Raw genomic sequence first — 24,208 nt, 5'->3', positions numbered from 1 at the left:
ATGAAAGAAAGATTAACAGTGTCATGTTTAAAAGCAAACACGGACCGTTCAGGACCGTTGGCCTTTGAGCGGTTCACAATTGTCATAACCATGTTTCGATCGCTGATCAACGCGCGTTACTAACTTTGCAGTTAAGCAAGTTCTGTGACACAGCTTATCTTGCAGCATTTGCTATTAAAATCTCCTATAAAGCCATTTCGTTTTTTAAATGCTTCTCTTTGCTTGTAGGGTTCTCCAAAAGCCTTTTATCAATCGATGTACATGTAGGCGAGTTCAACATCAACACAACTAATTTGACCAAAAGATTGCAATCTTTCCATCAATCATTCAACAGACTTTGACTTTCTTGGTAAGCGCGTTTAACAAGGAAATTAAGATCAACATAACTTTCAGTATTCAAACTGACGTCTTCTGCGTTCCATTTCATGTTTCAATTCTTTGGACACTTCTGCCACGTGCGTTTGTTATTTTGGCAAAGGACGGGTGCATTAAGTCACGTTTCGATTTGTTATGCAATCAAAAATTCACTTCCTTTCTCGCTGTCAGATGAAACATGTACAGATTTACCGAAGTTCTCTTTCTGGTGGTTAATATTTCAATTTTTGAGATTGTTTACATTCAATTTTATTGATGAAAACAACGGTTTTACGATTCAAAAGCAAGTTCAAAGGACACACACACCTATGCAAATTCACTGCATTATGGACTAAAGATAATTCAGAAATTATTGACACTTTACCCATCGATTACTCAAGCACTTTCACCAACGTCTTGATTTGAGAATAAAAAAACAATGTTTCCATTCAGTATCTTCATTTGCGATGATAGTGTTGGGTCTTGCGAAGCAAGTTTCCTCTTAAAAGCTGTCGTTCATATTTATGCAAAGTCAACACGCTACAGTGGAATAATTAAAGGGACCGCCGAACTCGAGTTTGACACTCGTTTTTCATCACTTTCATTTAAGTTTTTCGCTTGTAAGTTAAAGTTGGCTCCCTTGAAGCGGTGTGTAAAACTAGAGCCCGCAAAACCAGATGCTCTCGCGGGGTAAACTGCACCATGTTGCGAGAAATTAATCGTTTTCTCGCAAGCTAACTGCTTGTAATTTATTCAAAAATATACGGTTTAATGGTTCTTGTGAGACGAGACTCTCATCTCGCGAGAAACGAGACGAGAGGTGGTAACTTACTTTTGAGCGGTACTGTATATCGAAATTGGTATATTTCAAATCACCACATTATATTACACGTAAATAGACGTCGAAAACTCAGAACTTTAACTTTAATACACCCAGTTGTAAATCCAAGCATCCATGAGCTAAAGTACTGCGACAAGCTTGGTTCATTTCGATCAGCCCAATTTAAGCAATTTAGGTTCAGCTAGTCCAGGTTTTCTACAGACATCAAAGTGAACTAAGTAAATATGGGAACCAAAAGAGTGAAATTGTACAAATGTGACCCTTACCGACTGTTTAGTTTCAAGTATAAATGTCCAATGTTCTTCCAAAACAACAACATGACGGATCGAAAAATCGAAGACAACCCACATGCTTCATGACACATGAAGCAAACATGTTAAGTCATACACAGGTCTGCACAACATGCACAATGGTAGCTACATCATTAGGCATTTTGAATTGTTGAAGTTCATCAAATTCCCATCCCTTGGGCCTAAAATGATGTTCAAATGCCTGGCCTTAGGGTTATACAAGGCAATCAGATCCTTCCCTCAGGGACAAACATGGAAAACATATGAACGACTGAAAAGGATAAAAAGTTCATCCTCAAACCCCTACTTGGAACTTCCCCTGTGCTCCAAGTAAAAGAGATTGAATTTTCACCGTGAAAACTATTTATAAATATTTACTTTCAAACAGTACATGTACATGACAAAGTTTTTCAAGATCTTGTGTTTCATAGTTGTCTCAAAGGAAACATAAAACATTTATACATGTAAATCAGTGAAAAAATAACTTAGCAACACATTTGACAATGATATTCTTTGTAAATTAAAATTGTGACAAGTCAACACAATTCAACTTTTTTTCCAATGTACAGCTTGTTTGCCATACAAAATGTTTAGTAAGTAAGTTTCTATAGTCTTAACAGTGACATCTAAGGCGTGAAACTAAATAGCATAGAGCGTCTTTTAGACATCTATAGTCTTGACACTGAAAAGAGCACAGCTTGTTTTCAAAATCTATAGGCTTGACGTTAAAAGAATGTACATTGTTTTTGACATCTGTGGGCTTGATACCGAGTAGAGCATGGCTTGATTTCAACATCTGATCTAGCAGAAAGCTTTTAGACTCTAGTTATGGACCTGTCAGAATGTTGCTTGCATTTATATGCTTGACACTACCCTGGTCTCAATGGATTTTCTTGATTTTCTCCGCATGAGTGTGTTCGGCTCTCTCGTGGCTCCCTCATGAGGAGAAAAATCAAGAAAAACCTCTGGGACCAGGGTAGCTCGACACTGAGTAACATACAGCTTTTTTTTTTATCAACAGGTTGACACTTAAGAGTGCACAGCACTTTTTGACATTTTTTACAAGCCTGATGCTAAAATAATATCGCACAGCTTGCTTTCAACATCTATTGGCTTGACACTGAATAGAGTACAGCTGGTTTTCAACATCGATAGGCTTGACACTAAATAGCCCTTAGCTTTTTTCAACATCTATAGGCTTGACATTGAATAGAGTACAGCTTGTTTTGGATGTCGACAATATAGTCGTGACACTAACTAGCCAACAGTTTCTTTGTCAACATCTTCACATGTATAGTCTTGACACTTGTTAGCACACAGCTTGTTTTCGAAATCTTTAGGCTTGACACAGAAAAGACCACAGCTTATTTTCAACGCATGATTGTGATGTAGGCTTGACACTAAATAGCGCTCAGCTTTTTTGACTCCTATTAATAAACGGATAAATAAATATAAATAGATAAATAAATAAATAAATTACAGTACATGTTCATGTATGTTTGACACTGAATAGTGCTTGTTTTCAACATCAGTATAAGTGGAGAGCCTTTTGTAGATACATGTATCTATTATAGCTACTGAATAGACTGTGCATAACTTGTTTTCAACATCTCTAGGCTTGGTACTGAGTTTTAAAGTTATGTTTTTGTTATTTTTTTTCAGATTCCATCATGGAAAATACCAGAATGTCTGCTGTGAAGTTTGGTCAAAAAAGTTCAATGATTGCAGTTGCTCAGGTGTGAGAATCTTTTTAATTTTCCTTTGAAAAAATATTCTTTTACCAGGGGTCAAAAAAATTGCCCTTTGGACAAACAGCTCTCAAAGTTTGCTTGCCCTGGGTAGTTAAGTCTATGTTTACTTTTTTTACTTATGACTTGCCTGGGTCCTTGTCCATTGGGCAAGTGAGAATGAAAAGATACTTGTCTGGCAGAAAAAATCTGCTTGTCTGGGACGGCTAGACGGCACTTTTTTCAAGCCCTATTCTACAATATTTGACATTTGTGGAGTTCTGTTCCCAGCCAACAAGTGAGCAACTGTTTGAAACTTGACTAGCTTGAGGATTCTAGCCCAGCCTTGTAAGACTGTCTTTTTGCTCAACGTTCACTCCATCCTGAAGGAGTATTTACATGAGTCTTCACCATCTAAAAGTCAGCCATTGGATATAATAATATTGTGTCGTGCAGTACAGGATCTGTGCATAGTTGCATGCTGAGGAATTAAGAGAGACTAAAATGAAAACTTGTTTACATCAGAACTGCATTCAGAAAGCCCCCTCAAACATGTTACCACAAAGTTGCAAAAGTAATGATGCTTGTCACTTCCACATATAGTGGGTTTTGCTTGCTACATTTATTGGGATTTTATTTGAAGGGTCACAACTTTGTAGGGGGGATTGCTACTTCCAGGTAACTTCTACATGACTTAATAAATAAAGAGCTTTAATGAAAGAAAAACTTATTGAAAAGAATTCATAAGACCAAACAGAGCAATTATAATAAATTATTATTGGCTTTGTAATAACAGTCATCTAAAAGAAATATGAGGTTATTTTTGCCCAGCTCATTTTATCTGTTGTTTTCACTGTTTCACATAACAAGTCAAATTACATTAAATTGTGAGGTCACTACTTTTCAGAAATGGTTATTGCTTTCAAAGTGTCTCTAGTTTTGGCAATTCCTAACAACCATGAAATTGTACCGTTATTTTCAGAGGGTCCTTTCTTTTGGGGTTAGTAAATTCACTTTGTATAGGCTAGTGACAACATATATACTACGATTATCAGTTGACTAAGGCGCAGTGAAAGTTTGGTGATCAGGTTATAAAGTAAAAATTGTGTTGTTGTCATGGGCCACTGGCTCAGTTTCCAGGGGCAACTTGTCAGCCTTTGAGGTCATTGGCAGCAAAGCGTGTGAAATTGTAGGCAACAGGACAGGTGATGCATGTTGGTATTGTTACCAATGGAAACAATGTAAGTTGCCTGTGACAACACTGTGATTTTAAGGCCAGAACTTTGTCTCCAAAGTTCCATCGTGCCTTTCTTAACTGACAATCGTAGTTACTGTAGTCTAATGTAGCACGTACTGTAGCCTGAATTGTTCTTAATCTCTTGGTACACTGTATGCAATGCCACTCCAAAACAGGTTATCTCCATTTTGTAATGTTAGTCTAACAGATTGCTGGTATCCATTTATAATTCTGGGTTAAGTAAGTTACTGTTAGAGTAAAGTGCCTTGTTTAAGAACATACATGTAACCCAAGGAAGGAAATTCTCTTTAATCTGGGGACTATTTCACTTACTGTTATGCTACAACACCATAAACAATTGTATCAAAATTTTTCTGTTTCTTCTTTTGAACAGCTGAAGACAAACTTCCTCAGGACAAGACAAGAGGAGGATATTATCCATATGCTTATTCGAGAATGATGTTTTTATTGCAATCCAGGACCAGGTAAACACTTAAGTTTTTATGTAATGATCAAATCAAAACTTAACCTGGTTCCTTCACGCAAATCCCCCAAGAGCATCCTTACAGGGTACCCCAAGTCATAAAAAAAGAGATCATCAAATTCTAAGGGAAGTCACAATTAAAATGTATCACTTTTTTTCTTTCTTTTTAAAATATTGTGCACCATGATTATTATTGGTTGCCACAGGTCAGGATCTGAAATAGTCAGGAAATTTTTCCTTTTCAAAGTCAGGGAAAATTCAGGGAATAGATGGAGAAACTTAGAAGGTTCCCTTTTGTATACCTTAAACAAAAACAGCTACAAGTAGACCACTACTACACTATCTCCATTCAATATAAAACCTACATGACTGTATAGTACAACACACTTCGAACAACTGACCACCAGACTAACTTAGGAAAGACACTGCTTGACTTGTGCCAACAACTTCTTACACCTTACAAACAGTTGTCACTACAGAATTTCTTGACCTCAACAGAACTCACATGATGATGTTCTTCAACCAGCCTCAACACAAACTTGACCAAAAGTTAACCAATTAAAACAGGCCATAACTTAGCAGTCACTGATTACTATAGTGACCTTGATTTATGTCTTGACAGGCAACAAAATTCCAGCAAAATAATTGATCAGTCATTTTAATGACATTTCCTTATCAACTGACTACCAAATGAATGTTTCACCTGATTAAGATGACTTCTGTTCAGGTTTTCAAAGCATCAGTCTTTTACACTAGACAAACCACTGAATGATGTACATGATTGCAACTTTTTTCTTTGTGGTTGGCAACTGGACAGTTGTTCCTTTGGGCACCTCAGAATGGGAAGTACATATACTAATAGTCATGTCCTCAAAGCCCCTCCCACACACTCATCCCCCACTCTCCAACCTTGCCGTGATTCACTATTATATGGATCTCCCAGGTTTCCCCAGGTAAAGGAAGTTTTGAGTTGATCATTGCATTTTGTGATGCAAACCAAGTTCTGCTTTAAACTTTGAAATACCACAGACATGCTTGCTTGGAAAAAAATTTAAAATGTCTAAGTAAATTAGTTTTTAAAGTGGATAACATCTTATTTTGGTTGTATTCTGTGCTATTACTGTATTTCCTCCTCAAAACCCCTGCAGGACTTCTTGACTTTTGCCCGTACATGAAGGGGAAACTTTTTGGAAGGAGGTGGGCTCAATAGGTTCGTCAGTTATTTTAATGTGCCACCTCAAACATTGGGCTGGTGAAACTGCAATTTGTAGGTTAAAAAGGAGATTTGGAAAGACTTCTTTACATGTATTAGAATGGAGATTCATTATAATCAATGCTTCCATATCAAAGTTTTGGGATTGTACATGTACAAATCATTTAGATGATCTGTATTTATCATTGATGCCACTGGGAAATTCTGTACTTTTTAAAACAATTGGGAGGGCTTAGAAATAATTATGCAATTTAGGTCGGAGCATTTCGACCTGTTGATTCGCTATTAAGTGGATCACCCACTGTATGGATCAAAACAGGGAAAAAAAAGAAATTGGGGCTCAGTGAGACTGGATAGAAGGAGAAGAAAGGAAATTCTGACTGATATTCACTGTAAACACCCTCACCCCTCCCCACTGAACCATTTCAATCAACCAAGACTACAATTTCCATCTTTGTTATGAAATTGTAGTGCACCAGGGGTTGGGCTGGTATCCCTATAGATGACCCTGAGGATGAATGAAAGAGATTGGTCTGCAATTATGTGAAAAATACATGTACCCCTTATTGGTTTTCACCTTCTAGACAACACCCTGTTATTTAGGTCATTAGAATCAAAACTACATTGGCAGCATGTGACTGGTTTTTTTGAGGGGGGGGGGGGGGGGGGAGGCTTACTACAGTACACAATCTCACCAGATCAGTGGTACATGTAACAAAGTACTGTACACCTGGGGATATGCATGGAACTATGCTTTCAAAACTTTTTTTCAAAACTACAGTTTTAGTAGATGAAGGGTTGGAGAAAAATTTTAAAGGTGGGTTTTCAAGAAGGAATTCCCATGGGCCAATAAATCTTTGATAAAGAGATGGAGGATGTTTTTGTGGGCCGGGGGAGGGGGGACAAGGGTGCAGGGTATAATACTGCTCTTTTCCCTGATAGGGGTACTGAACAACAAGCAAGAAAATGGACAGGTCGGATACTTAACAGAGGGTGGGGACCCACTGAGGAAATACAGTGTGCATGTATATTTGAAAATATTTCTGCATTCCAAAAAGATATTTTTTCCAAAACTTAAGGCAAAAGTACTTCCTTTCTGCTTCAAAACATTTTAAAACAACAAATAACAAGGGACTTGGTTTTGTGGTAATATGAATTATTGATGACATTCTGAACAAAAACTCTGCTGTTGTGACCACAGTGTCGTTACGCTCAGAAAGGCAATAATGATAATTTGGCAAATTGGTAATTGAGTATCTATGAAATTGAAGACTCTTCATCAAGACATTTCTAGAACTGATTGATTTCAGGAGTTTTTGTTGCAGTTTTTTTTTTTCCTTTTTCTTTTAATAAACTTTTGTTTGCATACAATACAGCCAGTTACATAACTTACACTACTAATACTTACACAACTAACATTACAATACATCTGTGTATACAGCTTAAAATACAAACACAGCTACTTCACATTGCTTGCAATGCCAATAAGATATTTTGCGTTTTTTTCGGTCAGTACACTACAATGCTGAATGGTAAAGTCTGCATGTGAGCCAGGTGGCCCATCAGGTCGGAGCTTATCCCGGTTTCTGTAGCATGAAGCGACTAGGAGTATTTCTACTCCCCCCCTGGATGGGATGCTAGTCCATAGTAGGGTTACCCCCAGCATTTTCGTCGGTACCCATTTATACACCTGGGTGGAGAGAGGCACTGTCAAGAACACAACACAATGTCCCCAGCCAGGGCTCGAACCCGGACCGCTTGATCCGGAGACAAGCGGACTAACTATGAGGCCACCACGCCTCCCACCAATACTGAATACCTAGCATTTTTTGAACTTTTGATACATTATAAATAGAAACGGAAAAAAAATTAAAACTAACAAAACATAAATAAAAATCAAAGACGAAGTAGAAAAAATAGAAGTAGCACATCCTCTGAGACAAAGATATTTGGGGCAGTTCATACACATAGTGTTGTCCATTTTGCTCTGAATTTCGTCAGTGTAAACCTCCTCCATTTTTACTTAAAATCCTGTTAACTACTTTTCAGGTAAAATTGCTGAGTAGACAAGGCACAGAGATTGAACAAGGGACAATATTGACTGAATGAAATAAAGACCAGCAGGTGAGTAAGTTTACCCGCTTTGGATAATATTTTGTTACTCTAACAATACCTAGATCATGTTTACCATGCATTAAGTGTTGTTGTGTGTGTTAGTTGATAGGTAGTCAGTATATCAGTATATTAATTATTTTAGTAGTAATGCATGTATATAGTCAATTGTTACTTGACTGATATACCAGCAACACTTGACAGATGTTAACCGACACTGAACCAATAGACTACTTGGGCTTGACCAATTTTGGAGAAACACTTGATTAATAAACTACCAACAGTTGACTGATCCAGATTCAACTCTTGACTGATATACCAGCACTGCATGTATTTTACTACTTAAAGGGACACAGTTAGCTGGTGTACATGTGCATTAGATACCATTTCATAGCTAATTGACATATCACAGAGACACGATCCATACTGTTTTTAACCAAATATGATAAGAATATTATCATAGGATGAGCAAAAGCACACTCAAAAGCAGGTTTTTGAGTGAACAATTGAAAATCAAGCAAAACGCTGCGAAGACTGAAGCGGATCTCTAGGTGTTCTTTGATTTCAGGTTGAGGTGAACTTTTTTCAAAGTGAGAAAACTAGTGCCCAGGTCAGCGACTGTGTCCCTTTAAGGACACTTGACTTGTATAGTTCACACACTTGACTAATATATCAGTGACACTTGAGGGGCATTCAACTGGAAGTTGAAAGATAGTGACCACCAACACTTGTTCAACATTCATTTGACCCCTTAGTCATTTATGTAGCACTTACAGAGGTTTGACCAGTAAGCAACTGACACTTAGTGATATACCACAGTGGCGGATCTAGGGGAAGAGATCCCCCTTATTTTGGGTAAAAAAGAAGAAATCACAGAAGGAAGAAAACCAGGCAGGGCAAGCAAAACAAAACTGCCCCCCCCCCCCCCCCCCTTAGCCTAAGGTCTGGATCTCCCACTGTATCACCATCATTTGAGTGGTATTCCACCAAATACTTTACCAATATGCATGTACCATTGACACTGAACCACTGTACCACTGACACTTGAACTCTGAAACAATTGGCCTGTATTGAAATGACACTTGACAGACTGACTGACTACTTTTATACAAACAAAAAAGCTAACATGCCTCACAGTCCTCCAATGAACATTAAAAGTCTTGAGGGACTTGATTGATATACCAGTTGCATTTGACCCCATCGTCAGAGACATAACTATTTCAAACTTAAAATGTAAACCTCTTCTCAGTTTTAACTGAAAATCCTGTTGATATTTTCACAGGTAGAATAGGTGAGTGGATGAGGCACAACATGAACAAGGGTAAAGATGAACTGAATGATTTAAGACAGACAGGTGAGTAAGAGTACATGTACCAGCTTTGGATATTTGTTAAATGTACGATGCTTGGATCATGCATACCATGGCTAGTGTTGTTCAGACTGTGTGTTGGTTGATAATCAGTCCATATATCAGGCAATTTGTTAGCTAATCAACAATGATTTAGATAAACATATACAGGCAAAAACTAGTGATAGATAAATCCGACGTTTCGGCGACATCTTGGCGCCATTGTCAAGAGAAACTAATTAAATATGCGATTTCAAGAGTAACTAAGAGTTCAGAGTTTCTAATTTGCATAAGTTAGACAAAGACTTTAGCGCGAACTGAGTCTGATTGTACATTTAAACACGGTCGTAATTGTTTAATGAGTAACATCTCATTAATGAGACAATCAAACTTGTTGTGGCATTTTTTCAACACGCTAAAACAATTGCGAAGGTCATCCGGAATCCTGCCTGCGTGTCTATTATCATAGTGATTGCGTACTGACGAGGTCTTGCTTCTATGTCCATCAACGCGTACAAACAGATGGCCACGGGTGTAACCGACATAACCAGCATCGAACTGGTCACACTTGAAGTTATACACAACGCATTGTTGATCAATGAGCTGAGGCTTAGGTTCGCTTGTCGGGAACTCCTGGGCAATCTTGCGGCTCGTAAACACCGGTTGAACACTGCTCTGCAGCTTCACACTGAGATCTTTCAACTGTGTCTTCACGATATTAGCAGACTCCTGGTCTTTAAAGGGTATGACAACCCGAGTAGTGTTTTCTGTCGTAGATCTGGACCGTAATGAGGGCTGGTCAGCGACCTTTAAATTTAGGAAGGTTTTGACAGTGGGGTCAACAAGGTGCTTGGGATATTTCAGTTTAGAGAAAACAGACTTCAGTCGTTCGCACTCCTCAGTGAAGTAGGACCATGACGAAGACAGGCGATGTGCGCGATCGAGCATAGTTGTCAATAGTCCGCGCTTGTACCTATTATCGACATGACTGTGGTAATGGAGAAGCAGACCACTGTTTGTTGGCTTCACAAACACTTTAGTTTCAATACGAGGCGCTCTGTTTAGGAGTTGAGTACTGAGAAAGGGAAGCATTCCATCATTTTCGACCTCCATAGTGAAGTTGATGGCGGGGTGAGCGTGGTTGAGGGTGTTAAGAAAGTCCCTAGCTGTAGACAAATCGGGCATCACAGTGAATGTGTCGTCAACATATCGACGATAGTAAGGTGGCAGCTTGCCCTCGACATCTAGTTTCTCTTCAATAGACGACATGAATACGTTGGCTAGCAAGGGCCCAAGGGGTGACCCCATCGCTACTCCGTCGATCTGTTTATACAGGGATCCATTAAATTGGAAAAGCTGCCCCTTGGTGGCCACACCCAAAAGATCAATAAAGTCTTGCTTTGAAATGTTCAAATCATACTCAGAATTAAACCAGTTGTTTCTAAAGGCTCTGTCTGCGAGAATCGTAATGGTTTCATCCAAAGGTACATTCGTGAACAAGGAGGACACATCATAGGACACCAGCAAGTCACCAGGTGTTATGTTGAGGTCTCGCGGTAGTTCGTTCACAAAATCGAAAACATTTTTTGCTAGGGTTGACAAAGACAAGACATCAAAGTGGAAAAAGTCTTTGGAATCCTATAGCAAAAATGTTCTTGCCGAGGAGCTCCGTGCCAAGATCAAACAGAGTGAAGCCCTCAGAAGTGAGATCAACTCCATCTACACTAATATCCGACAAGCCTGCAGTTTGTTTCGGTACACTTGCATTCTTCGCATTATTAGCGGCCTTCGAAAGGACTACTACCATGAAGTCATGTCTGTGCACACTCGTAAGATCTCGAGGTTACTAAACACTGAAGTCGATGTCGACGAGCATATCACAAACATCTCCTCGCATGAGCTCAGTTTCTTTCAGAAATTGGTTCTCTGTCGAGGCTTAAAGTTCGCCATACCCCAGCGTATCTCAAACATCGAGATTAAGGCAAGCTTTGAGAAGGCCTACTGGGACTTGGAACAGCATCTAAACAGTGAGAACTCTAAGGAACTGGCTGCCGCAACATTAAAATCTATAGCTCTCAATTACATCAACCATAAAGGTCCGAGTCCTCCTAAACAGCTTTTGACAGCCATTAAACAACTAAAGCGCCGTGATGATATCGTCATAACAAAACCGGACAAAGGCTCAGGTGTCGTTGTAATGGATAAGTCAGAATATATACATCTACTATCCGAAGCTTCTGTCAATGACACCAGCAAATTTCGTCCCATTCCTTCTGAACGACCAAAAACCCGAGGCAGACCACCCAAGCACTATCATCCGCTTTTAGCAAAGGAGGCTCTTGTACAATCTATCATCACAAGGATCCTCCCTCACGCTGTGGCCCAGTCTCTTCATCCGACCGGTTCTAGACTGGCACACCTGTACGGGTTGCCGAAAACACACAAGGAGAAATTAGCCATGCAACCAATCCTATCAGCGACTAATACGTATAATTATGCTCTGGCGAAATGGTTGGACAACAAGCTCAAACCGTTGTCGTTAAATCAGTACACAGTCACGGACATTTTCGATTTTGTGAACGAACTACCGCAAGACCTCAACATAACACCTGGTGACTTGCTGGTGTCCTATGATGTGTCCTCCTTGTTCACGAATGTACCTTTGGATGAAACCATTACGATTCTCGCAGACAGAGCCTTTAGAAACAACTGGTTTAATTCCGAGTATGATTTGAACATTTCAAAGCAAGACTTTATTGATCTTTTGGGTGTGGCCACCAAGGGGCAGCTTTTCCAATTTAATGGATCCCTGTATAAACAGATCGATGGAGTAGCGATGGGGTCACCCCTTGGGCCCTTGCTAGCCAACGTATTCATGTCGCCTATTGAAGAGAAACTAGATGTTGAGGGCAAGCTGCCACCTTACTATCGTCGATATGTTGACGACACATTCACTGTGATGCCCGATTTGTCTACAGCTAGGGACTTTCTTAACACCCTCAACCACGCTCACCCCGCCATCAACTTCACTATGGAGGTCGAAAATGATGGAATGCTTCCCTTTCTCAGTACTCAACTCCTAAACAGAGCACCTTGTATTGAAACTAAAGTGTTTGTGAAGCCAACAAACAGTGGTCTGCTTCTCCATTACCACAGTCATGTCGATAATAGGTACAAGCGCGGACTATTGACAACTATGCTCGATCGCGCACATCGCCTGTCTTCGTCATGGTCCTACTTCACTGAGGAGTGCGAACGACTGAAGTCTGTTTTCTCTAAACTGAAATATCCCAAGCACCTTGTTGACTCCATTGTCAAAACCTTCCTAAATTTAAAGGTCACTGACCAGCCCTCATTACGGTCCAGATCTACGACAGAAAACACTACTTGGGTTGTCATACCCTTTAAAGACCAGGAGTCTGCTAATATCGTGAAGACACAGTTGAAAGATCTCAGTGTGAAGCTGCAGAGCAGTGTTCAACCGGTGTTTACGAGCCGCAAGATTGCCCAGGAGTTCCCGACAAGCGAACCTAAGCCTCAGCTCATTGATCAACAATGCGTTGTGTATAACTTCAAGTGTGACCAGTTCGATGCTGGTTATGTCGGTTACACCCGTGGCCATCTGTTTGTACGCGTTGATGGACATAGAAGCAAGACCTCGTCAGTACGCAATCACTATGATAATAGACACGCAGGCAGGATTCCAGATGACCTTCGCAATTGTTTTAGCGTGTTGAAAAAATGCCACAACAAGTTTGATTGTCTCATTAATGAGATGTTACTCATTAAACAATTACGACCGTGTTTAAATGTACAATCAGACTCAGTTCGCGCTAAAGTCTTTGTCTAACTTATGCAAATTAGAAACTCTGAACTCTTAGTTACTCTTGAAATCGCATATTTAATTAGTTTCCCTTGACAATGGCGCCAAGATGTCGCCGAAACGTCGGATTTATCTATCGTTAGTTTTTGCCTGTATAAATTTGTTAGCTGGTCGAGTAACTCTCAAAAGGCAGTTGATATAGACTAATAAAGTTGTTTATTCTTAATACCTCACCAAGACTTGGTTCACACATGAGCGATATGCCCTTGACAGTTGAGTGAGATACCACTGACACTTGACTGACATTAAAACAACACTTAAACACTGTGCAACCGACCCTATGTTAACTGACTTTTGACTGATTTACTGCAGACACTTGACAGATATATACTGAACCACCAATATTAAAGTCATATTCAATTCACGCTTGAGTGATATGAGCACCAACACAGCAGTCACCTAACCAATTTGACTGGTATTTAACTGGCACTGGGACATTGCTTCAGACAATTTAAAATGTAGACCTTTTTTTTGTTTTAACTGAAAATGCGTCTACTTTTTCAGGTAGAATAGCTGAGTGGACGAGGCGCAACACAAACCAGGGAAAAGATGAACTAAATGATTTAAACGACAGGCAGGTGAGTAAGAGCACCAGCTTTGGATATTTGTGCCTGGATTATGTTTACCATGGGTAGTGTTATTCTGTGTGTTGGTTGTGTTAATTGATAGTTGGTCAATATATCAGTCAATAGACTGATAGCTGGTTGACCATCTCTCAAAAGGCAGTTGATATAGACTGATAATATTATGTCATTAGTTCTTAAATACCTCACTGAGACTTCACCCATACTTGAGCAATATACCCCTGACAGTTGAGTGAGATACTGCTGACATGTGACTGATATTCAACTGGCACTTAAACAATATTGATATGCCACTTACACTGGGTCAGCTGACTCAACTGATATACCACAGACACTTGACAGATATAGAGTGTACCACCAACACTTAAGTCATACTCAGCTGACACTTGAGTGATAGAGCACCTCCAGCAGTCTGACCAATTTGACTGATGTATCACAGACACTTAACATGACTGGTATTCTATTGGGACTTGAGTGATATTCAACTGACACTTGGCTGGTATTTAACTGACACTTGACCAATATTCAACTTTGACTTACTTGACTAAATTTCCACTTAACCCTGACTGGTATTCAACTAACTCTTGACTGGAATCAACCAACATTTGTTTGATATTCAACTGACACTTGACTGGTTCACCACTAATTTACCCTTGAGTTATATTCAACTGACACTTATGACTGATAATCAACTGACTCTTCACTAGTTCATCACTTACCCTTGACTGATGTTCAACTGACCAATGACTGATATTTAACTGGCACTTGAATGATATTGAACTGACATTTGACTAGTTCACTGCTTACCATTGAATGTTATTCAACTGACCCATGTCTGCGATTCAACTGACACATGACTGATATTCAGCTGACAGTCTTAACAAGTTCACCACCTACCCTTGAGGGATATTTCACTGACCCTTGACTAATATGCAACTGATACTTGACTGATGTACCAGCAATTTGACAGATATCGAGGTAACACTAAACCAGTAGACTACTTTACACTTGACCAATTCTCAACCAACACTTTAGTGATAATTTATATTACCAACACTTGACTGATATAGCATCAACTCTTTAAAGATATATCACTGACTCTTGAAGGATATTCAAAGACACGAGACTCATATAGTACACACATTTGACTGTTATATCACCAACACTTGAGGGGCATTCAACTGTGAGTTGAGTTTAAAAGATACATCACGAACACTTGTTCAGTATTCATTTGACCCTTGATCTACATGTATGTATATACAATGAAGTACAAAGGTTTGACCAGCATACAACTGGCCCTTGAGTGATATACCACCATCATTTGAGTGGTATTCCACAAAATACTTGACCAATATGCATGTACCATCGACACAAACACTCTATCTCTGATACTTGAACTCTGCTGACGCTTGACTGAGTGACTGCGGACAATTGCAACAACAACAGCAACAACAACAACAACAACAAGCTTTATTTCCCTTAGTCTCACAGAAATATTTTACAAAGTTATATGTTAATAGAGTTATCAGCCTGAGTACCTGAAATAACTAGAGAGTTAAATAGGGCAGGCAGTCAGGACTATAGATGACCTGTCTATTCAGATGATACTTCACAGAATGATGTACTACATTGTTTATAGACAACTGACTGATTTACAACCAACGAAGCAAACAAGTTTCACAGGGGCTAATAACTATAAGGTGGAAATTATATGGTGTTTTTAATTAGTTATTATTCAATCATATTGCTAATTTTTCTCTTTTCTTAATTCTCAGCTCTTTAACAATGGAATGTTAGCTGTGGAAACAGTAAAAGACCAATTCTGTGGTCAGCCTCACCCAGGCAACTAAGTGTTGTTCAGTAGTGTACAAATACATAATTTGGAATTTTTTGCCAGAATGAATTAGTCAGTTGTTTTTTTCTATACTTGCCAATCATCCTAGATCTTGCTTCTTAAGATGATTTCCGCAGAACATTCGAGCAATAATGGCAAAAATTAAGTTACATGTACCAAAAAACCCTCATGGCGTTTTAGTTTGAATAAAGGTAGGAAGATCTTATTGAGACCTTAGCTTTAAGTTAACTTGAAGTTATCCATATTTCTATTAAAACGGACGTTTCGTGTTAGTTGAAAACACAATAACACACGCTTTAACCATTCTTACGAGGTTTGACATTAAGTTTCTCGAGAATGCTTGGGGATTTAATTGCGGGTCACCGAGAGAAATGAATTACAGTGAGATGTTTTAAATAGTATTCAAAAAGTTACCACGCTATAAGTAGATTTTTAGTAAATAACTTTTGCACTTATTGCTCGGAGTTTGAGCGGAATCCGTCTTAATCTCTTGTAAAAATAAAACAGTGTATGATCAAAATACACCCCTTTTTATCACTCTGAATTTTTACATGGTTTGCAACCAGGCTTGGGGTCAGTTGTGGAGTTATAAAATTTTGTCCTGGTATGATGATCTTGTGATGTTGGCAAGTATGTAATACCATGGTGCAAACAAGTGTTTAATACATGAGGAATATTTATATTCTTATGAAGCAACCTGGATCAGCCAGCTTAAAATTTCAATCAAAAATAATTATTGACACTTCTTTTGTTCTTGGCAGAAAAGGACAACATCAGAAAGATATCTAAAAAATCAATTATGCTTGGCAAGAGAATGGCCTTGAACATTAAAAATTATGGCATGAGTATTTTGTCTTTATAATGTAGAAGCTTTATCATTTTTAACATGAAGATTTTTAAACTTGAAAGTTTTCTGATACAAAAACATTTCATTCTCTGAATCTCCAGATTTTTGTTCCTTGCATTATCAAGCATGATATCATTGACACTTGTTTGCACAGTTAAAATTTGCTTGTTAAGTTCCTCTATGACACCTATTAGCAGAAATTTGCAATATTTTAAGCTCTATTTTTTTTCATGTTACAGTTTTTGTTGAGGTGAAGGGGGAGGACGGGTCAAAATAAGAAAAAAACTTCATTTACTTCAATTCATTAAGATGTAAAGAACAGCGGTAGTTAAGGTGATTCCCTAGTAAAAGAACCCGCCATAGATTTCTGACGAAACTTGGTATGCTGTTGTTACAGGTCAAGGAGATATTAAAAACGTAGTAAAAAGAGGAGGTCACCGTGCTTGTTTTCACGCCACAATGCTGACAAATGTGGTTATTTAGGTGACTTTTGGTAACCTCTGTGTGCAACAAATAAGCTCGATTATTTTCCAATGCAGTGTGTTATATCACACAGAGTTTTACTTTCTTTGATTGTTTATTCACCTACGTCCCAGAAAAAATGTCCTCAAATACCCTGCATTTTTTTATCCTTTAAAGGAAACATAATTTGGACGTGCGCTGTTGGGCCTATTATGTCTGTCTCTGTAGTATTTATTATTTTCATTGGCCAGAAAAGTAGCCATAGATTTCTGCTAATTTTTTTCTCAGTTATTGAGGATAATTTTTATTGTTCTCGTTGAAATTATGAAATAAAAAGTGAGGGTCACTGTGCTCATTTAAGAGAAGAGGAGCATTTATTTTGCTATCAAGCTTAGTTTGAGGGAAATCTCTTACATTTTGTACGCGCACGTGCTCATGTGTGTGCGCTAATGAGGTGAAAATTGTGTGCAGTAGTGATGCGCAATGCAATACTAAGGAATCACCTTAACTTAGGTGCTGTCACATACAGTATATGAGGCATGAGGCTTCCTTTCTCTTCAAATGGAATGCACAAGATGCTAATGACTGGAAAGTCGGTTTGTTTATTTTGTAACTTTTTTAGGTTTGTTCCTTTGTCTTTGTCTGAAAACCATGTACTTATGTATAGTACTGGTGCTTGGATGCTTGTTTCAAACAGTATAGCCTGGAATTCTTTTATGGATGAAAAAGTTTAGTGTCAAGGTCAGGTGAGTGCTGAGAATGTAAGGAGGCAACTTAGGATCCTGGTCTGACTGGACTGAAGAATTTTTAGCTAACCGAATTGAGCAATATGAGAGGTTCTTAGCTGTGCAGTGCTGCCTTTTTTCAGTGCAAGTTCAAATAGAACATGTTGTCTCTGTGTACTAAGATACCTAAATTTGGAACTTAGACCTAGTTAAAATCTTGCGGATATCTTTCAGAAGTTGGGAACTTGTGAGCTACATGTAATATTTTATTAGAACCTTTTAGTTGATGTTCAAGTCTTTCTGGATTTCTTTTTGTGATGATATTTGGCCATATTTGCAAGCCTGGTGATCTTTAAAGTGGTCTCTCTGAGTACTCACCAAAATGCAAGTGTCTTTCTTGTTTGTTTTATTATAGTCCTTGATTGCTTTGAAATTGCTTTTGAAATTAATTTTCGTAGTACACAAGCTCAATGTCTAACATTAATTATCCATGCATAGTCATGCACTGTGCAATCATGGCAATGTGCATGAATTTGAAAAGTCACTGAAAATTTTGTGGGCCCACATATAAAATGCTTTCATAAAAACAACTAAGAAAAAAAATAGAAGCCAGTTCCAATTTTTCTGTTGCTTTTCATCAAAATTAACAGTCTAGGCAATATATGGTGTTCAGTTAGGGGAATTAACCAACAGATTTTGGGGCTATAAGTGTTAATAAGGCTGACAAGACAAGCATAACTGGCTCTGGACAGCTTATGAGATGAGAAGAGACAACTGCAATATTTGTGGTTTTCTTCAGAATTACAATATTGTTGTAATACTTGGTTTACTTGTCAAAACATTGCAGCAACTGCTGTGATAACTAGGTGAATTTACAGGGTCATGTTTACATTCAGCTGACTTCAACTAAATCAATGATACTATACAACTTTAGCTGATACTGCAGAACTTTAGCAAATACAGTAGTGGGCAGATTGAAAGTGATAACAACTGATCAATCACTTTTAACTCTTGACATCTAGAACAAATGACCTGACGAGTGATTTACCCTTTCACTCCTAGAAGCCATGAACATCTTACTTTTCCAATGATAAATACATTGCAGACCAGACTTGTGATGGGAAAGAAATTTGACATGCTAGCAAATGCTAGCAAATGTACATGTATGGCCCTCTGCTAGGAGAATTAGCCAATAAATCTTGGGACTGAAAGTGTTAAGACTGACAAGACAAACACTTCCAGACTTGTGACGAAAAAAAAGAAAAATGGCAGACTAGGGGAAATTGTCTGGACGTGGTTCCAAATCCTTAAAACCAACAAGTTAGGAAATGTAGGCTTTTATTGAGGAGAATTGACAAACAGATCTTGGGACGGAAGGTGTTAAGACTGACAAGGCAAGCATAACTGGCAATAGGCAGCTTATCAGATTAAACAAGACAACCTGAATATGTATGGTTTTCTTTAGAATTACAATTATAATGATATTGCTACAACACTTGGTTTACCTCAGCTGACCTCAACAAAATCAATCATTTAAGTTGAACTTGATACTGCAGAACTTTAGCCAGTACGGTAGTGGACTAGTTAAAGCTGACAACAATAAATCTTGATAAGTTACTGTTTACTGTTGACACATAATACAAATGACTTGACTTCACTCCTAGGAGTAGAGCATCTTCTCCTTACACAATAAATACGTTGTACATTGTAACCCAGACTGGTGATGAGAAAAAGGAAAATAGTAGACTAGAAGACATTGTTTCCATGTGATTCCAAATTCTCAAAATTAACATGCTAGGAAATGTATGGCTTCCTGTTAGGAGAATTAACCAACAGATCTTTGGACTAAAAGTATCAAGACTAACAAGACAAGCTTACTGGCACTGGACAGTTTATTGGACAAGACAAACACAACCAGAATATGTGTTCTTTAGACTTACAACATTGTTAAAATGCTTGGTTTACTTGTCAAAACATTGCACAAACTGCTGATAGTTAGGTGAATTTACAGGGTCATGAATACCTTCAGCTGACCTCAACAAAATCAATTTATTGTTTAAGTTAGACTTGACACCATAGAACTATTAGCTAATACTACTATATATATTACAAAGGTGAAAGTGAAGAATGATCATCGCAGTAAATTTTCCAATTTAAGCAATTGGAAAGAAGAAGCCTGAAAAAAATCAGGGCTTCAACAGGATTCGAACCCGTGACCTCCGCGATACCGGTGCAATGCTCTACCAACTGAGCTATGAAGGCACACATTGGGAGCGAGGCCACTTAATTGAGTTCATATCTTCCCGTGAGGAGTGAAATGATGTGAAGTTTATATGAAATAATTCATATATGAACTGTGGTTGTAGATGAAAGTGAAGAATGATCATCGCAGTAAATTTTCCAATTTAAGCAATTGGAAAGAAGAAGCCTGAAAAAAATCAGGCCCAATGTGTGGCTTCATAGCTCAGTTGGTAGAGCATCGCACCGGTATCGCGGAGGTCACGGGTTCAAATCCCGTTGAAGCCCTGATTTTTTTCAGGCTTCTTCTTTCCAATTGCTTAAATTGGAAAATTTACTGCGATGATCATTCTTCACTTTCATCTACAACCGCATTTCATATATGAATTATTTCATATAAACTTCACATCATTATATAAATAACAAGTAACTTGACAAATGATTTATCCTTTCACTCCTAGGAGTGAAAGGATAAAGGTTACTAAAGAGAGAAAGGTTCAATTTCTTTCTTATATTGTTTTAAAAAAGACTTAAAATTTTCAATGGTTGGAATATTTCCTTTCCTTCTGCAAAGCCAAATGTAGAATCTCACAAGTAACAGAACAAAGTTAATTGTAGCTTTGTTTATGGAAGTATGATTTTACAGGAACGTGAATACTTTCAGCAGACCTCAACAAAAACAGTTGTTTAAGTTAGACTTGATACTGCAGAACTTTAGCCAATACAGTAGTGGGAAAATTGAAACTGACAACAACTCATCAATCACTTTTAACTGTAGAAGAAATAACTTGAGGAATAAATTTTACCCTACCAGCGATGAACATCTTCTGTTGTCTTACATGATAAATACATTGTAAACCAGTCTGGTGACGAGGAAAAAGAAAAACAGTAGACTAGGGAACACTGTCTGGCTGCAAGTCCAAAGTCTCAAATTTAACATGTTAGGAAATGCATGGCTTTCTGTAAGGAGAATTAACCAATAGATCTCGGGACTAAAAGTGTTAAGACTGAGAAGACAAACAACAAGTAAACTAGACTTGTGATGAAAAAAAGGAAAATAGTAGACTAGGACAAATTCTCATATTTAACATGTTGAGAAATGTATAGCTTTCTGTAAGGAAAATTAACCAATAGATCTCAGGACTGAAAGTGTTAAGACTGAGAAGACAAACAACAAGTAAACTAGACTTGTGATGAAAAAAAGGAAAATAGTAGACTAGGGCAAATTCTTATAATAAAATGCTAGGAAATGTATGGCTTTCTTTAAGGAGAATTAACCAATAGATCTTGGGACTACAAGTGTTAAGACCGAGAAGACAAACAACAAACCAGACTTGTGATCAAAAAAGGAAAATAGTAGACTAGGGCATATTCTCATATTTAACATGCTAGGAAATATATGGCTCTCTGTAAGGCGAATTAACCAATAGATCTTGGGACTAAAAGTGTTAAGAATGAGAAGACAAACAACAAACCAGACTTGTGATGAAAAAAATGAAAATAGTAGACTATGGCGAATTCTCATATTAAAATGCTAGGAAATGTATGGCTTTCTGTAAGGAGAATTAACCAATAGATCTTGGGACTAAACGTTTTAAGACTGAGAAGACAAACAACAGGTAAACCAGACTTGTGATGAAATAAAGGAAAATAGTAGACTAGGGCAAATTCTCACATTAAAATGCTAGGAAATGTATGGCTTTCTGTAAGGAGAATTAACCAATAGATCTTGGGATTAAAAGTGTTAAGACTGAGAAGACAAACAACAAACCAGACTTGTGATGAAAAAAGGAAAATGGTAGACTGGGGCAAATTCTCATAATGTAGCATGTTAGGAAATGTATGGCTTTCTGTAAGGAGAATTAACCAATAGATCTTGGGACTAAAAGTGTTAAGACTGGAAAGACAAACAATAAACCAGACTTGTGATGAAAAAAAGGAAAATAGTAGATTAGGGCAAATTCTCATATTAAAATGCTAGGAAATGTATGGCTTTTTGTAAGGAGAATTAACCAATAGATCTCGGGACTAAAAGTGTTAAGACTGAGAGGGCAAACAACAGGTAAAGCAGACTTGCGATGAAAAAAAGGAAAATAGAAGACTAGGGCAAATTCTCATATTTGACATGTCAAAACTGCCGATAGTTAGGTGAATTTACAGGGTCATGAATACTTTCAGCTGACATTGAGATCAATGGCTTAAGTTAGAGTTAATACTGTAGAACTTTAGCTGAGTAATGCAAAAGTGGGCAAATTGAAACTGATATTAGCTAATAAACCAAGTAGAAAATTGTTATTCTAGAGAAAAACACACTTATTCAAAATGTCTCATCTCATCTGATAAGCTATCCAGTACCAGTTATGCTTGTCTTCTCAGTCTTAACACTGAAGATCTGTTCACTAATTCTCCATACTAAAAACCCATACATTTCCTTGCCTGCGGGATCTGAGAATTTTGAATCACTGATTGAGACAATTTCCCCTGTCCACTATTTTACTTTTGTTATCACAAGTCTGATTTACTTGTTCTGCTTGTCTTGTCGATCTTGACACTTTTAGCCCCCAGATCTGTTGGTTAATTCTCCTTACGGAAAGCCTTACATTTCCTTGCATGCTAAATTATGAGAATTTGGAATCACATCCAATGTTCCCTTGTTTACTATTTTCCTTCTTTCTCATCACAAGTCTGGTTTAATGTGTATTTATCATTTACGGAAAAGTATTACTGTATGTTCTAATCCTAAGGGATGAAGGGTCAGTATTTGCAACCTTGTGTTAAGTGGGATCATTCATCAAGTCATTTGTCAACAGTAAACAATGATTGTTAACTTTTCAATAAAACATTGCAGAAAATGCTCTGATAACTAGGTGAATTTAAGGGTCATGGATACTTTCAGCTGACCTCATGAAAACCAATCATTTAAGTTAGACTTCATACTACAGAATGTGAGCTAATGGAATAGTGGGAAATGGGAACTGACAACAACTGGTCAATCTTTGTTAATAGTTGACAAAGAACAAAATTAGTTAGACATATTAGTTATCTAACTTCACATAAGGCTGTGACTGTTTACCTTTTCACTTTGTTGGAGTGATGAGATTAAGAGACATTGTCTTGATGTGTTTTCAAATTCTCCAAACTAACACACTGGGAAATGCATGGCTTTCTGTAAGGAGATTGCAACTAACAGTGGCAAGACTTTCAAGACAAGCATAACTGGCTCCATGGCTCTTGATTTGTGTGCAGATAATTGAAACCTGTTAGAACCTATTTTAAGAAGTAGTTGTCTACACCTTGGCTAGTTTTTAGCCAACATATCTTCCAAACCCACAGGGTTGTCTTTGTGTACACTATTTTTTTAAGCTAACTTGTCTTTTAGCTGTCGTTTTGCATACAATTATTTTTATACTTTTGGGGAAAAAAATGTCTAAGTAATAATGATAACATTGAATACATCCCTTCTGAGTATGGAGTGGATCAACAACTGAAATAATTATTTCCAAATGGGTGGGTTAAGGAGGTTGGTAACGGTTTCAATTACTTGTAAATAATGAAATGACAGTAATGGTACCAAATGCTCACTGATGAATAAGTTTTGGTCATCCTCATGACATGACAGGTTACTATTTCAACAAAATAACCTGTTAAATATATTCTTAATTTTAGCTTTAAATGTTTAAAATTTAGGAAGAAGCTCAGTAACAGTCATTTCTCATTCTTAGGGATCAGGGTATCATAGATACTTTGTAACGTTTGTTTCAAATAAAGATTGTTGTGTTGTGTTTTTTTCTAGGAGTACACGCGAATGGCATCAAGCTGTGAGTATCATGGGCACATGCCCTTGATGCTCATAGCTTAAGCAAATATTTTGCGTTCACTCCTGTTGATTTTGGGAGGAAATTGGGATCGTTAAACCCTTACTTTAGCATTTTTGCACTAGGATGGTTTTCTTGCACAAGTGAAACTTGAAAAGCAAAATTACATTATAGATTTTTTGATGCTTTTTAG

At 37.8% G+C, this 24,208-nt stretch overlaps 2 protein-coding genes and 2 long non-coding RNA genes across 4 annotated transcripts in view; 3 read left to right on the top strand and 1 right to left on the bottom strand.

The window, feature by feature from the left end:
• The window catches only part of LOC149101435 (uncharacterized), a 12,089-nt gene extending 4,808 nt beyond the window's left edge, over positions 1 to 7,281 (top strand). The window contains exons 3-5 of the mRNA XM_089276113.1: positions 3,148 to 3,221; positions 4,844 to 4,934; positions 7,089 to 7,281. Of these exons, the coding sequence (XP_089132239.1) occupies positions 3,148 to 3,221; positions 4,844 to 4,934; positions 7,089 to 7,224 (301 nt within the window). The 3' untranslated portion in view covers positions 7,225 to 7,281. The remainder of the gene's footprint in view (positions 1 to 3,147; positions 3,222 to 4,843; positions 4,935 to 7,088) is intronic.
• A 190-nt stretch (positions 7,282 to 7,471) lies between these two features.
• Positions 7,472 to 24,208, bottom strand: part of LOC149101431 (uncharacterized) — a 65,089-nt gene continuing 48,352 nt past the window's right edge. The window contains exon 2 of the long non-coding RNA XR_016203054.1: positions 7,472 to 7,771. This is a non-coding gene — a long non-coding RNA (uncharacterized LOC149101431). The remainder of the gene's footprint in view (positions 7,772 to 24,208) is intronic.
• Positions 8,193 to 23,982, top strand: LOC149101433 (uncharacterized). Its single transcript, XR_016203053.1, has 4 exons — positions 8,193 to 8,270; positions 9,541 to 9,612; positions 13,994 to 14,067; positions 15,849 to 23,982. It is a non-coding gene; the product is annotated as an uncharacterized LOC149101433 (long non-coding RNA).
• LOC149101434 (uncharacterized) lies at positions 10,839 to 13,864 on the top strand. Its single transcript, XM_089276111.1, has one exon. It carries the CDS (start codon positions 11,147 to 11,149, stop codon positions 13,454 to 13,456), a length of 2,310 nt encoding a protein of 769 aa, XP_089132237.1. The 5' UTR covers positions 10,839 to 11,146; the 3' UTR covers positions 13,457 to 13,864.

This window comes from Orbicella faveolata, unplaced genomic scaffold, assembly GCF_042242905.1.
Source record: "Orbicella faveolata isolate gen_17 unplaced genomic scaffold, um_ofav_v1 contig_4, whole genome shotgun sequence".
Lineage (NCBI taxonomy): Eukaryota > Metazoa > Cnidaria > Anthozoa > Scleractinia > Merulinidae > Orbicella > Orbicella faveolata.
The sequence above is the reverse complement of the archived record's forward strand: the minus strand, read 5'-3'. Positions and strand labels throughout refer to the sequence as shown.